The 19,367-nt window shown below is 47.2% G+C and overlaps 1 protein-coding gene across 1 annotated transcript in view; it reads right to left on the reverse strand.

Moving 5' to 3' along the window:
* Window positions 1-10,115, reverse strand: part of Abhd3 (abhydrolase domain containing 3, phospholipase) — a gene marked incomplete at its 5' end in the record, with an annotated part of 57,624 nt that extends 47,509 nt beyond the window's left edge. Inside the window, 3 exons of the mRNA XM_045135133.1 lie at window positions 8,076-8,258; window positions 9,049-9,212; window positions 9,720-10,115. Of these exons, the coding sequence (XP_044991068.1) occupies window positions 8,076-8,258; window positions 9,049-9,212; window positions 9,720-10,115 (743 nt within the window). The remainder of the gene's footprint in view (window positions 1-8,075; window positions 8,259-9,048; window positions 9,213-9,719) is intronic.
* Window positions 10,116-19,367: the final 9,252 nt, after the last annotated feature.

Here is a 19,367-nt window from a genome sequence, read left to right on the forward strand (position 1 = left end):
TATGTCTGCCTCTTAAGTGCTGGGGTTAAAGGTGCGCGTTGCCATGTCCGGCTATGTTTTTGTTTTAGCACTGGAAATCAGTTCAGAGAAAGGGAAAAAGATTTATGAAAACAGGCCTTTTTCCCCCCTTCAAATGGGGATCTTGCTCTGTTGTCCAGGCTGGGCTCCAAACTCATAGGCTAGGAGGGACCTTAGGTATGTGAATGAAGATTTAAACAAATATATACTTTAATGTTAATTTTATTTATGTGAGAAAGCGAGAGCAACAGAGATAGAGAAAGAGGTAGACAGAAAGAGTGAGTGTGGGCGAACCTGGGCTTCCTGCGCTGCAAATGAACTCCAGACACATGCACCATTTTGTGTGCCTGAATTTATGTGGGTCCTGGGGAACAGAACCTGGGTCAATGAGCTTTCAGGCTTGCCAAGTAAACAAGCTCCTTTAACTGCTGAGCCATCTCTCCAGCTCAAGTAGTCTTTCTTTTCTTTTCTTTTCTTTTTTTGGTATGTGTGTGTGTTCATGTATGTGCACAAGTGTGTCATGGCACATGAGTGGAGGTCAGAGGATAACTTTTGGGTGCTGGTCCTGACCTTCCACCTCATTTGAGGTGACCTCTCTTGTTCTCCACTGCCCATGTCAGGATAGCCAGTCTGAGGGCTTCCAGGAAATTCTTCTGTCTCTGCTTCCCTTCGCACTGTAGGCATGCTGGGATTACAGATGCCTATCACGGTGTTGAGCCTGATACTGGTTCTAGGGATCTTCACTGAGATACTAACATTTGTGTGGAGAGCACTTTATCCCCTGAGCCATCTTCACAGTGCTGGGTGTGTGTGTGTGTGTGTGTGTGTGTGTGTGTGTGTGTGTGTGTGTTGGTATTTCGAGGTAAGGTCTCACTCTAGCTCAGGCTGACCTAGAACCCACTATATAGTCTTAGGCTGACATCAAACTCAACAGCAACCCTCCTACCTCAGCATCCCAAGTGCTGGGATTAAAGGCATGCACCACCATGGCCAGCATGTATTTAAAAATTTGTTTTTGTTTTGTTTATTTTTATTTATTTGAGAGCGACAGAGAGAGAGAGAGAGAGAGAGAGAGAGAGAGAGAGAGAGAGAGAGAGAAAGGGGCAGAGAGCGAGAGAGAGAATGGGCGCGCCAGGGCTTCCAGCCACTGCAAACGAACTCCAGACGTGTGTGCTCCCTTATGCATCTGGCTAACGTGGGTCCTGGGGAATTGAGCCTTGAACTGGGGTCCTTAGGCTTCACAGGCAAGTGCTTAACCACTAAGCCATCTCTCCAGCCCCAGCATGTATTGTTTTTTTTTTAGAAAACCGACACAGTGATGCATGCCTGCAATCATATGCCTGTGATTATACTTGATTTATATTTATTTATTTATTACAGACAGAGTGAGTGACAGAGAGAAAGAAAGAGAGAGAGAGAGAGAGTGAGTGAGTGAGAATGGGTGCACCAGGGCCTCTAGCCACTGCAAATGAACTCCAGATGCATGCGCCACCATGTGCATCCGGCTTACTTGGTACCTGGAGAATCGAACCTGAGTTCTTAGCCTTCACAGGCAAGTGTCTTAATCACTACGCCATCCCTCTAGGCTCTGTGATTGTACTTGAGAGGCTGAGGCAGAACAACTGAGATTTAAAAGCTAGCATTGGCAAAACAGTGAGCTCTAACCTAGCCTAAGGCTATATGTGAGACCCTGTCTTAAAAACAAAGCAGCAAGGTAGGAGGATCTCCGTGAGTTCGAGGCCAGCCTGAGACTACATAGTGAATTCCAGGTCAGCCTGGGATAGAGCGAGACCCTACCTCAAAAAAAAAAAAAAAAAAAAAAAAAAAAGTAAAAAGAATAAGATTTGTTGTAACAACAACTTTATCAATCAGACAGTTGTAAGTTATTAGAGGAAATGGCCTTTATCTTGCACCTGATTTCCATGAGGCTGTTATCTCTGTAAACCTACTCCTGGCTTCTTTTCCTTTCTTAGTTTACTCACTTTCCAGGAAGCGGAAAGCTTAACTGATTGATGAAATTTGGAAGAACCTATCTGTCTCAGCAATCTTTTCCTCTCGGCTCTCTCCAAGAGCAGAGACTATTCTGCATCAACTGCTTCCTCCATGAAGATGGCCACAGCAGAGCAGGCCACACATTCCCTGGCTTACTCCATTTACCTTAGACCCAGTTAGGAACACCTTTGCTCGTAATTACCTGACACAAACTTTGACCTACTTTCCATCTCATCAATCATTAGTGTGTGTGTGTGTGTGTGTGTGTGTGTGTGTGTGTGTTTCCAAGGTAGGGTCTCACTTTAGCCCAGGCTGACCTGGAATTCATTATGTAGTCTCAAGGTGGCCTCACACTCATGGCGATCCTCCTACCTCTGCCTCCCTAGTGCTGGTGTAGGCTGGAGGGAAGGCACTTGCCTATGAAGCCTAAGGACCCAGGTTCGATTCCCCAGGACCCACATAAGCCAGATGCACATGGGGGCACATGTGTCTGGAGTTCGTTTGCAGTGACTGGAGGCCCTGGTGTGCCCATTCTCTTTATATGACTCTTTCTCTCCCTCCCCTCTCAAATATATAAATATATAAATAGGGCTGGAGGGATGGCTTAGCAGTTAAGCGCTTGCCTGTGAAGCCTAAGGAGCCCGGTTCGAGGCTCGATTCCCCAGAACCCACGTTAGCCTGATGCACAATGGGCACACGTGTCTGGAGTTCGTTTGCAGTGGCTGGAGGCCCTGGCACGCCCATTCTCTCTCTCTTCTCTCTCTGCCTCTTTCTCTCTCTCTGTCACTGTCAAAGTAAACAAATAAAAATCAACAAAAAATTAAATAAAAAAATATATATTTATAAAAGCCAATAGTGCATCCTTGTCCCCTCAGTGATAGGGATACCGAGACAAACGGATCCCTGGGACTTAATGGCCACTTAGTCTAACCTACTTGGTGAGCTTCAGGCCAGTGAAAGATTCTGCTACTGAGGAATGACACCCGATGTTGTCATTTGGCCTGTGCACACATGTACGTCCACACACTCAGGCATGCGCATACACACCCAAAATAAAACACTCAATCAGCCTCGTGCCAAACTTCCCAAGGTATGCTGTATTTCAGTGGTCTTTGAAATGACCTGTGCTCTGTGCCAGACCTCCAAAGCATTCCGTAGGTCTTTGTCTCAAGGGGCCAAGGACTCTGTCCCTCCTCTGACTCCACAGCGGCCACATGACCAGCTATGGCAGGTAGCATGCTGCAGAAGCGATTACTCTAGGAATTCTCTGTTCGGGCCTCTGCAGATGTGGCAGCTTCTGTTTGGTGCTCTTAGGACCCTCTGCCACCAAATGAACACACTCATGCCTGGCTCCATTCTACTTCTTTCAAAGGCAGTCTGATTCACCATCAGAACTCCGTAAACCTGAAAAGATTAGTCTTCAAGCTGCTGGCCTTGATCTAGCCTGGGCTTCTTCTCACAAGTACAATTTTTCAACCTCTGAACTTTAATAATATTAAATCATATATCCCTATTATCCTTTGTTGAACTTTTTGTTTGTTTTTTGTTTTTTTCAAGGTAGGGTCTCGCTCTAGCCCAGGCTGACCTGGAATTCCTTATGTAGTCTCAGGGTGGCCTTGAACTCATGGCGATCCTCCTACCTCTGCCTCCCGAGTGCTGGGATTAAAGACATGCGCCATCACGCCCAGCAAGGACAATTTTTCAAACTCTGTATCTCTTCATAGAACCCAGTACAAGCCTTCCTGTATCATACGTCCTCAAGAAAAATTTCTGAATCAATAGAAGAGAGATAATTTTAACCCATAGGAAAGTGAGAACCTTTCAAGTACTCTGAAGCCTGGGGTAGTGAAGGTTTGGGAGTAAGTTCTCGCACTGTTTATTAGGCATGCATACTGGTAACACTGGAGCTAAAATACCAGGGATAAAGCAGTTTACTCCTTGAGTTTCAGCTACATTGTTTGTTTGGTTTTTCAAAGTAGGGACTCACTCTAGCCCAGGCTGACCTGGAATTCACCCTGTAGTCTCAGGATGGCCTTGAACTCACGGCGATCCTCCTACCTCTGCCTCCCGAGTGCTGGGATTAAAGGCTTGCGCCACCACGACCGGCTGTCAGTTACACTGTTTTTTTGTTTCTTGTTTTCTGGTGCTGAGAATCAAACCCCTGGGTCTTGCGCATATTAAGCATGCACTCTATAACTGAGCATCATTTATAGCCTCTCAAGTACACAATTTTTTATTTTTATTTATTTATTTAAGAGTGACAGATAGAGAGAGAAAGAGGCAGAGAGACAGAGAGAGAGAAGAGGAGAGAGAGAGAGAGAGAATGGGTACATCAGGGCCTCCAGCCACCGCAAACAAACTCTGGACGCATGTGCCCCCTTGTGCATCTGGCTAACGTGGGTCCTGGGAAATCGAGCCTTGAACCAGGATCCTTAGGCTTCACAGGCAAGCGCTTAACCAGTAAGCCATTTCTCCAGCTCAAGGTTGTTTTTTTGTGGGTGTGTGGTATTAGGAGTTGAACCCAGGGCCTTGTATGTACTAGGTAAGGGCTCTCCATGGGGTTACATCCCTGACCCCATCAACTAAGTTTCTGTTTATTTTTAAATATTTCTATTTATTTATGAAGAAAGAGGGAATGAATGAATATGACCTGTGGGTCGTTTCGTACATTATGTGTGTACTGGGAAATCAAACCTAAAGTGGCGGGTGTTGCAAGTGTCTTTAACCACTGTGCTATCTCCCCAACCCAGTTACCTTTTTTTTTTTTTTTCAAGGTAGGGTCTCACTGTAGCCCAGGCTGACCTGGAATTCACTGTGTAGTCTCAGGGTGGCCTCGAACTCACAGCGGTCCTCCTACCTCTGCCTCCCGAGTGGTAGGATTAAAGGTGTGTGTGCGCCACCACGCCCTGCCAGCTACACTGTTTTTAAAAACAGTTTCCAAGTTTTGGGAGACAGGCCAGGTCATATCCAGAATCAGCAATTTAAATACTACAGAAGGATTTATGAGAGGCCAGGGATAGAGTTGGTAGAGGGGTTGTTTTCAGCATGCACAAAGGTGTGGGTTCAAGCTCCAGGACCCCATACACCTGGTATGGTGGCACTTGCTTATAATCCCAGCACTTGGAGAGGCAGAAGAATCAGAAGTTCAAGGTCATCCTCAGCTATGAAGCAAGTTTGAGGCCAGCCTGAGCTACATAATACCCTATCTCACAAGAAAGAAAGAGGCTGGAGAGATGGCTTGGCAATTAAAGGCACACGTCTGCAAAGCCTAACAACCCAGGTCCAATTCTCCAATATCCATGTAGAGCCAGATGCACAGAGTGGCACATGTGTTTGGAGTTTATTCACAGTGGAAAGAAGTCCTGGTGTGTCCACACTCACTGTCTGCCTCATTCATTCTGTTTTTCTGCCTCAAATAAATAAAACTTAAAATCAGGGCTGGAGAGATGGCGTAGCGGTTAAGCACTTGCCTGTGAAGCCTAAGGACCCCGGTTCGAGACTCGGTTCCCCAGGTCCCGCGTTAGCCAGATGCACAAGGGGGCGCACACGTCTGGAGTTCGTTGGCAGAGGCTGGAAGCCCTGGCGCGCCCATTCTCTCCCTCCCTCTATCTGTCTTTCTCTCTGTCTGTCGCTCTCAAATAAATAAATAAATAATAATAAAAAATTTTAAATCAAAGAAAGAGAGGGAGAGGAAGAGAAAGAAAAGAGGAGGAAATGAAGGAAGGAAGAAAGAGGGAGGGAGAGAAATGAAAAGGCAATGAGAAGATAGTTCAATGAGTAAAGCGTTTGCTTTATCAGCATGAGGCCCTCAGTTCAATCTCTAAAACCTAAGGGCGGGGGCCGGGGGAGGCCAGGAACGGTGGCTCATGCTTAGAATCCAAACACTGGAGAAGACAAGGTAGGCAGATCCCTGGGGCTCAATAGCATGTGAGTACAAACTGTGAGCTCCATGCAACGAGAGACACTATCTCAAAAGAATGGTGGATGGGCTAAAGAGATGGCTTAGAGGTTAAGGCACTTGCCTGCAAAACCCAAGGCTCAGGTTCGATTTCCCGGTACCCACATAAACCAGGTGCACATGGTGGCGCATGCCTCTGGAGCTTGTTTGCAGTGGCTGGAGGTCCTGGTGTGTCCATTCTCCTTCTCTATCTGCTTCTCTCACTCTCTCTCACAAATAAGCTTTTGTTTTGTTTTGTTTTGATGTTTTTCGAGGTAGGGGGTCTCCCTCTAGCCCAGGCAGACCTGGAATTCACTATGAGTCTCAGGGTGGCCTCGAACTCAAGGCGATCCTCCTATTTCTGCCTCCTGGGTGCTGGGATTAAAGGCATGTGCCACCATGTCTGGTTTCTCTCAAATAAATAAATAAATATTTTTATAAATAAATAAATATTTTTAAAAAGGTGGACAGTGCTTGAGGAACAATGCATACACACATACATGCATCCCCAATGGAACATGCACACACACATACACACACACACACACAAGAAGAAAAGCTGCTTCATGAAACCTTATATCTAGCTAGACGGTGCTTTAACGTGGGATGACAGTGATCACCTGCTACTGCTTAGCAGATTTCTGCAAACCATGATTCTGCAATACTCTATCGTAGGTTTTGAGAGAATGTGACGTCATGGGCTTTTAAAATAGGCTGTATCTGTAAAAGATTGGAGTTAACTTGTCAAAATGGAACTCACCATTGACGTCATTTCCTTTTTTTTTTTTTTTTTTTTGAGGTAGGTTCTTGCTCTAGCCCAGGCTGACCTGGAATTCCCTATGTAGTCTCAGGGTGGCCTCGAACTCATGGCGATCCTCCTTCCTCTGCCTCCTGAGTGCTGAGATTAAAAGGCGTGCACCACTACACCTGGCTTCCTTTTCTCTATCAAAATGCTTTTAGTAACATAAAACAACTTCAGTTTTTCCACATCAACTAGTGTTTCAAGTTGAACAAAAGATATGACTCTAAATACAAGTCACAGAGTGTACCATTACAATAATTACCATCAGCTAAAAAAGACTAAGGCGTGTGCGCATGCGTACACACACACACACGCACACCTGCCAGGTATGGTGGTGCACGTCTTTAATCCCAGCACTCAGGAGGCAGAGGTAGGAGGATCGCCATGAGTTCGAGGCCACCCTGAGACTCCATAGGGAATTCCAGGTCAGCCTGGGCTAGAGTGAGACCCTACCTCGAAAAACCAAAAACAAACAAACAAGAAAAACAAAACCAAACACCTTTCATCATGACCCAACTATAGGATTCTAGCCGGACCTGAAATTTAAAGCTGCTAAGTCACTTGGAAAAATTAAATTGTACTTGGTGGCCAATCTGAATAATGGTTCCTCAAAAATGCCGTGGCATCAATTGGACACTAGCCACGTGCACCTGCAAGCTCTAGTGGACAGAAGAGGCATAGATTGCCTTTGGCAAAAAAGTAAGGATGCTGGATCATTTTGCCACTTGGGAGGCAAGGCAGGGAAACAAGATTAACAAATCCAAGGCGCAAATACAGAATGCGCCATGAGAACCCCTGTGCACTCTCTCAGGAGCTGGTCACTGCTATTTTCCATGTGACTTTCTCCAGTGGGGTCTACTGCATCCTGGGTGATTCTAGTTTCATTTGCTCATTCAACCTAAGCTTGCTGAGTGGCTTGTACAGTACATGTCATTTCTCGTGAAATGATTTAGTTATGCACCTTTTTTGGGGGGGGGGGAAAGGAGAGGAAAGGGGGCTGGAGAGGTGCCTTAATGGTTAAGGCACTTGCCTGCAAAGCCTAAGGACCCAGGTTTGATTCCCTAGTACCCATGTAACCCAGATGCACAAGGTGGCACATAGAATCCATATGCAGTGGTTAGAGGCCCTGGTGCACCCACTCACCCATTCTCTCTCTCTCTCAAATAAATAATATTTTTAGAAAAAGGAAAAGCAGCAGCAAATAATAATGTAAGGAACAGCTTCATCTACATAAGAGGCAATATATATTCCTAAAGCATCTATCTATATATATTTGTATTTTCGTAGGGATTAAATGAAAAGTGGGAAAAGCGCTTTCACTGGTACCTGTATCCTAATTCTTCACTGAGCTGGATCATGTGAAGGATGTATGATTCCTTGCTCGTCCCCGTGAGGCCAGGTAACAACAAGATAGTGGGTCTGGTGCTGGCTTCCATATAACATGTGCTGTTGTCATTGTCAAACCAGTCCAGTGAAATCTGTCCTCCGTCGGCAGTTTTAATAAGTTCGCTGAAAGGAACAATTCAAAAGACGTTTTACTCATGAAGTATTATCAGTTCTGCTGTGATGTTAGTTTTTTCACTTTTATAAATGTGACACTATTTGGTCACTTTGAAATAACTTTTTACAGCATTCACTCACAGGGACCTATTTATGTCACTGTCTTTCATGACAAAGCACGTAGTATACATGAACTTAACAGGATTTCCTGACAGCTAGTTTCAGACAACAAAAGAACTCCAGTAAGACTCGATGACTCAGGAAAATTAAGAAGAAGTACCATTTAAATCTCCTGGTTACTGATATGTTTTGAGGACATATGTCCAACACCTCAAGGACACTGTCATCAAAGAACACACTTGCTTGTCATTAGGAAGCCCTTTTACAGGAGCAGCACAAAACCTGAGGGACGCACATTTGTCTCACCCTGGCGTCAAGAGTGGCTGTGATATAATCAGTACAATTTGCGCATCTCACCAAAGGGGCTAGGTCCTCAAGGACATATGTATGACAGACCGGAAAGATAGTAACCTGGAGCACTTCTCGGGTTCTAGGTGTATATAAGCCATTTGCACTGTGCGTGGGAGATGAATATCTGAATGTTTTCCTGCAACCCAAGGAGATAACGGAGCATCTCTTTATTTCCTTTCCCCCTTTTCGGGTCCATATACTTACTAAACCAGAGCTTCTATTAAAACCTAGACCTGGGTTGGGGGTGTGTGTGGGGGGGGCGGGGGGGGTGCAGACAGAAAGCTGTGGAGTTGGAAGATTAAATTTCCGAAGGTGGACGTGAACTTACTTTCTGTACCGCACGGGGGGCTTGGACGTGATGAAGGGTCTGAGCAGCGTCTGTCCCCGGCTCTCCCAGCACCACACAGTGGGGTAATAGGTTTCTGTCACCACGGGACAGTGATCCTGGAGGAAGCGGCTGAAACTCTCCCCTCCGGTCACTAACTGGGGTTTCTGGAGGGAGAACCGAGCAGCGGTGAAGGACGGTCCAGGACAAAGTTTCAGCCAATCCATCAAGCAGGACACCCAGCGACTGCGTGGGCTTGCGCTGGTAGCTGTTCCCCCAGTTCCATCATCCCTCACCCCCCCCCCCCCACGCCCTGCCTCTAACACTCCTGGCATCTCCCGGGCAAAAGAGTTACGATCACAACAAGTCTTGCACGGTGGTGGAGGGCAATCCTGCCCACCCACCCCGGGGGAAGGGGAGGATAGGTGACCGCGCGCGTATCATCCTCCCAAATGCAGCGCCGTGCCAACAGTGGACCCGGCAGCTGCAGCTTGGGCACAGGATCAGGCATGTGATGGGAAGTCCACCCCCCCCACACACCAATAAAATAAAGTAAATAAATAAAACAATAAACACCCATCCTTGGGGGTGAGGCACCGTTCCCCCCACCTCTCCGCCCCGCCACCCTAAGCCAAGCCATTCCCTCCTGCAAGCCACCCCCATCGCCGGCTCACCTTGGCGATGCTGCTCAGGTAGTAGCAGGCGTACGCCACGCTGAAGCCCAGGATGAGGGACAAGCCCACCCCGGAGCCGAAGAAACCCACCCGCACCTGGTGCTCCAGGTAGAGGGACAGGTCCCGGGAGAGTAGCCGCAGGTCCATGCCGAGGCGCGGCACGAGCCACCCGGGGCTGGAGAAGGGGATCTCCGGGGGTGCGTGCGTGCACCCGAGCTCCGGGGACCGGGGAGAGAAGGGTGGGGGGGACACCTCTCCGGGGACGGCTGGTCGGGAGGAGGGGATGACCGCAGGGGGCGCCCCTCGGTGTCCTCCCGGACTCTCTCCACGGCTCCTCCACCGACTGCTTCCGCCCAGCGGGCGAGGCGAGCGGTCCTCCTCCTCCCTCTCCTCCTCTCTCTCCTCCTCCTCCTCCCTCTCCTCCTCCTCCTCCTCTCCCCCCTCCGGCAGGGAGGCGTGGCCCCCCGCCCTGCCCGCCGGCTCCGCCCACACCTCCTGGGCGCCTCCCCTCCCCCGCCGGACACTCGGGAACCTTCCAGACGATCGCGCTTCCTCCGGGGCTCCCGGGATAGGGGCGGATCGGGGAGAGGAGGTCACCGGGACCCGGGGTTCGGGGGTGTGTGTAAGCGTGGCCCGAGGGCGCGCGGGGAGCCGAGGAGACACGAGATCGCGCTGTGCGCCCGCAGGGTTCACCGGAGGCCGCCGGCCCCGGTGACCTTGACCGACTCCGTCCCTCTTCCGTCCCCCCCTCCCCCGCCCTCCCGGGTCTCGGGCTTACTGACCGCACGCGGGCGGCTGGCTGGAGGCGGGACGGGAAAGCAGAGGCGCGTGGGGTGGGGTGGGGTGGGTTGGGGGGGTTGTCTAGCTTCGGCAAGTTTTCGTGCACGCTGACCCGAGTGAATCCTAGCGCCCCCCCCCCCCACCCCAATCCGAGACCATCAGCCAAAGAGCGGAATGATCCTTGAGAATGGACTCAGGGCAGCTCGTACTAGACTTTTCAGTTCTCTCTATGCATCTAGCCCAGGCTGACCTGCAGTTCACTGTGTAGTCTCAGGCTGGCCTCGAACTCACGGCCAGCCTCCTTCACCTCGGTCTCTCTCCAGAGCTGAGCATTCAAGGCGTGTGCACCGCCACGCCCCGGGCTGCCTCTGGGGGTCTTTTCAAGTAGCTTAGGGTCTTCAATGAAGGACTCGAAAAGGTCAGCATAAGAAAGTAGGATTTGGGGCTGGAGAGATGGCTTAGAGGTTAAGGCGCTTGCCTACAAAACCAAAGCACCCCGGTTTGATCCCCCAGGACTCATGTAAGTGCACACATCTGGAGTTCGTTTGCAGCAGCCGGAGGCCCTGCTGAGCCCATGCTCTCTCTCTCTCTGTCTCTACCTGCCTATTTCTCTCTTCCTCAAATAAATAAAGATAAAACTTTAAAAAAGAAATTATCAAGAAAGTAGATTCGATCGCGTGTGGGTTGATTGCTTCTAGAGCTGTGGAGAAATCCAGGCTGATCCCGGTGGAGGGCACACAGGAGACCGACCGTTTGTGAAGCTGGGTCTCCGGGGCTTGTGCATGGGCACCATGACAAAAGCCAGAGGGTACTTTAAAAACCAGGGTGGCAAGAGAAACGGGACCCTAGGAAGGTACTCCCTGAGATGGTGAGAAATGTCACCGGATTGGCATTGCATCACATACGGTGCTCATTTTATTTTATTTTATTTTATTTTATTTTATTTATTTATTTATTTATTTATTTATTTGAGAGCGACAGACACAGAGAAAGACAGATAGAGGGAGAGAGAGAGAATGGGCGCGCCAGGGCTTCCAGCTTCTGCAAACGAACTCCAGACGCGTGCGCCCCCTTGTGCATCTGGCTAACGTGGGACCTGGGGAACTGAGCCTCGAACCGGGGTCCTTAGGCTTCACAGGCAAGCACTTAACCGCTAAGCCATCTCTCCAGCCCGCGGTGCTCATTTTAATCAGCACTTAGTGAATGTGTATGTGTATATTTATGGGATATTGTGTGAGATTTCAATACATGTCTACAATCCGTAATGATCAGATCAGGGGAATTAGTATATCTTTATTTATTTATTTATTTATTTTATTTATTTATTTATTTGAGAGCGACAGACACAGAGAGAAAGACAGATAGAGGGAGAGAGAGAATGGGCGCGCCAGGGCTTCCAGCCAGTGCAAACGAACTCCAGACGCGTGCGCCCCCTTGTGCATCTGGCTAACGTGGGACCTGGGGAACCGAGCCTCGAACCGGGGTCCTTAGGCTTCACAGGCAAGCGCTTAACCGCTAAGCCATCTCTCCAGCCCGAATTAGTATATCTTCCACCTCAGACATATGTCGTGTGTGTGTGTGTGTGTGTGTGTGTGTGTGTGCGCGCGCGCGCGCGCGTGTGGCTGGGAACATTGAATACTATCTTCTCTACTAGCTATTTTTAGTGTGTATGGTGTGTGTATGTGTGCGTGTGTGTGTGTGTAAAACGTTGAGTATACCCTCCACTATTTATGTGTGTAACGTTGAATACTATCCTCTCCACTAGCTATTTTTCGTGTGTATGTGGTGTGTGTATGTGTGTGTAACACTGAATATCCTCTCCACTATTTATGTGTATAACGTTGAATACTATCCTCTCCACTAGCTGTTTTTCTGTGTATATGGTGTGTGTGTGTGTGTGTGTAACACTGAATATCCTCTCCACTGTTTATGTGTATAACATTGAATACTATCCTCTCCTCTAGCTATTTTTCTGTGTATATGGTGTGTGTGTGTGTGTGTGTAACACTGAATATCCTCTCCACTGTTTATTTTTGGTGTGGGGTGTGTGTCTGAGTAGGTCAAAGGGCAACCTCAGGTTTGAGTCCTCTCCTTCCACCTTTGAAAGGGAGGCGCTCTTGTTAATGTTTTGCTTCTGAGAAGGCCAGACTCAGCTTCAGGAATCTCCTGGCTCCACCTCCCATTGCCATAGGAGCTGGGATTGCAGGAAGGCACTGTGGCTGGCTTTCCTTGGGTGTTGGGGATTGTACGCAGGGTTGGTAATCAAGTGCCTTTAAACCACCGAGGCCTCTGCCCAGCCCTCCACTAACTATTTTGAACTGGTCGATTAATCGTTGTCAGCCGTAGGTAAGACAGTAACTGAATGCTCTGCCACTGGCTAGAGAAATGGGATGAGCTAGATGTGAACAGTTCCTTTGGCTTTGAAGCTTGTTGGTGATTAATGTCTAGAATAAGTCAGTGGCTTAAATTGAATCTCAGGTTCTCAGTTTCCTCTCCCTCCTCCTGCCCACCCCAGACAGAGAACGACTCCAGAGTCGGGGCTGGCCTGAAACACACTCTGTAGCCCAGGCTAACCTCAAAGCTCATGGCAATCTCCTACCTCAGCCTACCCATACCACGCCCAGATCTTTGTCTTTTTCTGTTTGGTTTTTTTCAAGGTAGGGTCTTGCTCTACCTAGAATTCACTATGTAGTATCAGGCTGGCTTTGAGCTCACAGTGATCCTTCTACCTCTGCCTCCCAAGTCTAGTAAAGGGATTGCACCGCCACATTTGGCTCATTTTCTTTTTTCTTCTTTTATTTATTTATTTTTTATTGACAACTTCCATAATTGTAGACAATAACCCATGGTCATTCCCTTCCTTTCCCCTTTGAAACTCCATTCTCCATCATATCCCCTTCCCCTCTCAATCAGTCTTTTATTTTGGTGTCATGATCCTTTTTTCTTTTCTTTCTTTTTTTTTTTTTAGTATTTTTTTAAAATTTTATTTATTTATTTGAGAGTGACAGACACAGAGAGAAAGACAGATAGAGGGAGAGAGAGAGAATGGGCGCACCAGGGCCTCCAGCCTCTGCAAACGAACTCCAGACGCGTGCGCCCCCTTGTGCATCTGGCTAACGTGGGACCTGGGGAACCGAGCCTCGAACCGGGGTCCTTAGGCTTCACAGGCAAGCGCTTAACCGCTAAGCCATCTCTCTAGCCCCCTTTTTTCTTATTATGAGGGTCTTGTGTAGGTAGTGTCAGGCACTGTGAGGTCATGGATATCCAGGCCATTGTGTGTCTGGAGGAGCACGTTGGAAGGAGTCCTACCCTTCCTTTGGCTCTTACATTCTTTCCTCCACCTCTTCCGCAATGGACCCTGTCGGCTTTTTTTCTTAAATCTGTCAAATAACTTTTACCATATGGAATTGCTCAGAGGACTAAAGGACTTACTGTGTGTTCTTGCTGTGTGTATTTCCACATGCAGCAAACACTAACACACGGGCTAGGGGCCACACTGGCACGTTTCATGAAACATTTGAGTGGTTTTTTTTTTCCAAAACAAGATCTCATGGGGTAGCTGACCTCCAATGCATAATCATTCTGCCTCAGCTTCCTGAGTTCTGGACTTATAGATGTGTGCCACCATGGCAATGGGGAACATTCTTTTTGTTGTTGTTGTTTTGCTTTTCTTTTTTGGTTTTTCGAGGTAGGGTCTTACTCTAGCTCAGGCTGACCTGGAATTCACTCTGTAGTCTCAGGGTGGCCTCGAACTCTCAGCGATCCTCCTACCTCTGCCTCCCGAGTGCTGGGATTAAAGGCGTGCGCCACCAAGCCCAGAGGAACATTCTTTTTTAAAAATTTTTATTTATTTATTTATTTTCGAGGGAGGCTCTTGCTCTAGTCCAGGCTGACCTGGAACTTACTCTCTAGTCCCAGGCTGGCCTGAGACTCACAGTGATCCTCCTGCCTCTGCCTCCGGAGTGCTGGGATTAAAGGCATGTGTCCTCCCCCCCCACTTCACTTCCTTCTTTCCATCTTTCTCCTCTTTTTGAGACACGGTCTTGCTATATAGGATGCCATGGAACTCTCTATGTAGACCTGAAACTCACAGGCCTCCTGCCTTAGTTTCCCAAGTGCTGGGATTGCAGATGTGCATCACCACACCCAGGCCTGGGCCAAATGCCCAACAGCAGGCACCTTTTTTGTTTGTGTGTTTATGGTGCCAGGGTTGAATGCAGGGTTTAGTGCGTGCTAAGCAAGCGTTCTTCCACTGAGTCATCGTCCCAGCGTCTCTCTTTGTGATGCGAGAGTTTCTTTCCTATTAGGAGATCATTCATAGTGTGGTCTCACTTAACTGGTGCCTGACTCTCGGTTTATTATAGGTGAGAAAATGAGTTCGGAGTTGTATTTATTTTCAGCCAGCTTCTCGATGAATAGCAGATCAAAGGCTTGACAGTTAGTTGTAACAGAGGAGTAAGTGACTAAATTATAGTGAGTCTGGTGTAGGCGGGTGTGGAGGGGAGCTAAAGGGTTCTTAGTAAAAGAAAAAAAAATCAATTTTTAGATGCTTTCTTATTTTTCAAGGTAGGGTTTCACTCTAGCTCAGGCTGACCTGGAATTCACTATGTAGTCTCAGGGTGGCCTCGAACTCATGGTAATCCTCCTACCTCTGCCTCCCAAGTGCTGGGATTAAAGGTGTGTACTACCATGCCCAGCTTTTTAAATGCTTTCTTTAAAAAAAAATTTTTTTTAAATTATTTATTTGCAAGGAGAGAGAGGGAGAGAATGTGAATGAACACACTTGGCCCTCCTGCCACTGCAAATGAATTCCAGACACATGTCACACCTTGTGCATCTGGCTTTCCATGAGTACTGGGGAATTGAACCTGGGCCATCAGGCTTTGCAAGCAAGTATCTTTAACCACTGAACCATCTTTCCAGCCCAATCCCCCCAAACTTTTATAATATATTATTATTTCTTCTTCTTCTTTCTTTTCTTTTTCTTTTTTTGGTTTTTCAAAGTAGGGTCTCACTCTAGCCCAGGTTGACCTGGAATTAACTATGTAGTCTCAGGGTGGCCTCAAACTCACAGTGATCCTCTTCCTGCTTCCGAGTGCTGGGATTAAAGATGTGTACCACCACACCTGGCTTATAATGTATTATGATGGCATTTGATAGTGGATGAAATCTCTACAAGAGCCAGAGCCAGGCTTGGAAGTTAGAACAATACCTTCAAAAGATGTAGATTGGGGATGGAAGGGAGCAGCTCAGTTACTAGTGTACCTGTCTGGAATTCATGAGGCCCTTGGTTTTATCACTAGCACTGAACAAATTGGGTATTATGGTACAGTCCTAGCATTTAAAAAGCAGAAATGGGGCTGGAGAGATTGCTCAATGGTAAAAGGTGCTTGCTTGCAAAGCCTGATGGCCCAGGTTTAATTTCCCAGTAAATGTCTCTCTCAAATAAATAAATATTTTAAAATAAATAAATAAATAAATAGGGCTGAAGAGATTGCTTAGTGGTTAAGGTGCTTGCCAGCAAAGCCAGATGCACAAGGTGGCGCATACATCTGGAATTTGTTTTCAGTGGCTAAAGGCCCTGGAATGCCCATTCTCTCTCTATCTGCCTCTTTCTTCCTCTCAAACAAATAAATAAAAATAAACAAATAAAATATATTTAAAGAAAAAAGGAGGTAGAAACAGGAGGTTCCAGAGTTCAAGGCCATCCCCAGCTACATAATAAATTTGAGGCCAACCTGAGCTACATGAGACCCTGTCTCAAAATGAAAAAAACCTGTACTAGTGGAGCTGGAGAGATGTCTCCACAGATAAGGATCTTGCCTGGGAAGCAGAAGGACCCAGGTTCGGCTCCCCAGAACCCACGTAAGCCAGATGCCCAACGTAATGCATGCACATAAGATGGCGCATGTGTCTGGAGTTCGACTGCAGTGGTTAGAGGCCCTGGAGGGCCAATTCTCTCTCTCTCTGTCTTTCTGTCTCTCTCACCCTCTCTCTCATAAACAAAATAAATAAAAAAATAATCATTTAAGTTGCGCTGCTGATCCCACGATCACAACACCGTTGCCTGCTCGGAGTTTTACTCCTGGAGTGGACATCCACCCCTCACCCCCTCGCTGGGTGCTGGTTCTGCTCTGGACCCGACACTGATGCCTTCAAAGCAGGAGCTGCTGTTTCTGCCCCCTCTACAGTGGGGTGCCCTGCGATCTGCTCCTTACCTTCTCTGCGATGAGAGCAGCTGCCTACTGCAGTCTAGGCTGCATTGTAGTATCCTGCCTGCTATGGACTTGGACTTCAGAAACAACTACTTGGCTTTTTTAAAAAAAATAAATTTTATTTTATTTATTAATTTTTTAATTTATTTGAGAGAGGGAAAGAGGCAGAGAGAGAAAGAGAGAGAGAATGGGAGCGCCAGGGCCTCCAGCCACTGTGAAAGAACTCTAGACACATGTGCCCCTTTGTGCATCTGGTGTATGTGGGTCCTGGAGAATTGAACCTGGGTCCTTTGGCTTTGCGGGCAAGCACCTTCACCACTAAGCCATCTCTTCAGCCCAATTTTTTTTTTACATATTTATTTATTTATTTATGAAAGAGAGAGAAAGAATGGGCATACCAGGGCCTCTGGCCACTGCAAGTGAATTCCAGACACATACGCCACCTCGTGCATGTGGCTCATGTGGGCACTGGGGAATCAAACGTGAGTCCTTGGGCTTCGCAGCCAAGCATCTTAACAGCTAAGGCTTCTTGCTGTGTGCAGTGCTAAGGACCGAAACCCGTGGTCTCACGCATGCCAGGCAGGTACTTTACCACTGAACGACACCCCAGATCTTACTTTTCACCTTTTGGGGGAGGAGGTACTCTGCTTCATGTGATGAGGATGCCCCAAGCACAGGCGACCATTTAGATGCTGAGCAGGCAGTAAGAACAGAAATGTCGCCTGACGTGGTGGCTCACACCTTTAATCCCAGCAGAGGTAGGAGGATCGCTGTGAGTTCGAGGCCAGCCTGAAGCTACATAGTGAATTCCAGATCAGCCTGGGCTAGAGTGAGACTCTACCTTGGAAAAAAAAAAAAAAAAGTCCACTTCAAGCACATAAGGAGGTAACTTGACAGTAATGACCTGGACGTGAACAAATCCTTAGAATTTTCGTCCATTTTCTGTTGCTATAACAAAGTACTACCGAATGGGTGATTCATACAGGAGGGTTGGCTAGCTTACATTTCTGGATCTTGGAAGGCCAAGATTGGATGCCCACATCTGCCATACGTAGTGGGGGTCAGAAGGCAAGTAGGCTATGCAGGAAAGACAAAATGGGAGGAGTGACGTGCTCTTCCAGTAAATTGAGTAGTCCCATGATACTGAACACCCACTCGCTTCCATGAGAATTAACCCGGCCTTTCAGGAAAGGCAGTGACCCTTCTCACATCCTATCAACCTCTCTCAAGATGGCTACACTGGGGACCGAATTTCAACACAAGTTTTCAAAGTTGATCCATGATGTCCAAACAACAGCACTGAGCTAAAAAGAGATGGAGATAAGGTGTTTCAAAGGAAAAGGGGACTGCATCCGGTGGGATCTGCGGATGGAAGGGTACAGCAAGATGAAGAAATTTCCTGGGCTGGAGAGATGGCTTAGCAGTTAAGGCACATGCCTGTGAAGCCTAAGGACCCAGGTTCGAGTCTCCAGGTCCCATATAAGCCAGATGCACATGCATCTGGAGTTCATTTTGCAGTGGCTAGAGGCCCTCACATGCCCATTCACACACACTCTCCTTCTCTCTGTCTCTAATAAATAAATAAAAATAAAATTAAAAAAGAAAGAAATTTCCTTTCTAAGGGGAAGAGCTGAGGTTAATGCTAGATGCCTGCAAAAACTGATTTCTTCTTTTTAATTTCTTCCTTTCTTTCTTTCTTTTTTTTTTTTTTTTCTTGAGGTAGGGTTTCACTGTAGCTCAGGCTGACCTGGTATTCACTATGTCATCTCTGGGTGGCCTCGAACCCACAGTGATCCTCCTATCTCTGCCTCCCCAGTGCTGGGATTAAAGGCGTTCCACCACCACACCCAGATTTCTTAATATTTTATTTATTTATTTATTTATTTGAGAGAGAGAAAGATAATGGGCACTGCAGATTCTCTAGCCAGTGCAAAGGAACTCCAGATGCATGTGCTACCTTGTGCATCTGCCTTACACGTGGACCCTGAGGAATCGAACTTGGGTCATTAGGCTTTGCAGGCAAGTGCCTTAACCACTAAGTCATCTCTCCTGCCATTCTTTTTTTAAAATTTTATTTATTTTTATTCATTTATTAGAGACAGAGAGAGAGAGAGAGAATGGGCACACCAAGGCCTCTAGCCACTGCAAACAAACTCTAGAAGCATGCTTCACCATGTGTCACCTTGTGCATCTGGCTTATGTGGGTCCTGGGAAATTGAATCTGGGTCCTTTGGCTTTGCAGGGTAATGCCTTAAAGGCTGAGCCATCCCTCCAGCCCTCTTTTGTTTTAAGTGAAAAAAGTAAACGAAGTCACTTTATTTGTACAGAGGTTAAAAAAATAAGAAAAAGGGAATGGTTTTTATTTTTTTCTATTTTTATATATTTCTTAAATTTTTTATTTATTGACTTTTTGCATAAAAAAGCTACACACATAGACCCCTTCCCCCATGCCCCAATTTTGCTGAGGGTCTTTGGTGGGGTTATTGGTATTCATTGTGGGGACCAAGAGGCTTCAGTCAGTGTCTTCAGGGATGGGAGAAACACCGTGTCTCAGAGTATTCCCGCCCACCCTGAGGCTATTACAATCTTTCCGCCCCCTCATCCCTGAGCTTTGGCAAGCAAGATAGAAACCTGACTCAGTGGTGCTTTCTCT

This window comes from Jaculus jaculus, chromosome 15 (assembly GCF_020740685.1).
Source record: "Jaculus jaculus isolate mJacJac1 chromosome 15, mJacJac1.mat.Y.cur, whole genome shotgun sequence".
NCBI lineage: Eukaryota > Metazoa > Chordata > Mammalia > Rodentia > Dipodidae > Jaculus > Jaculus jaculus.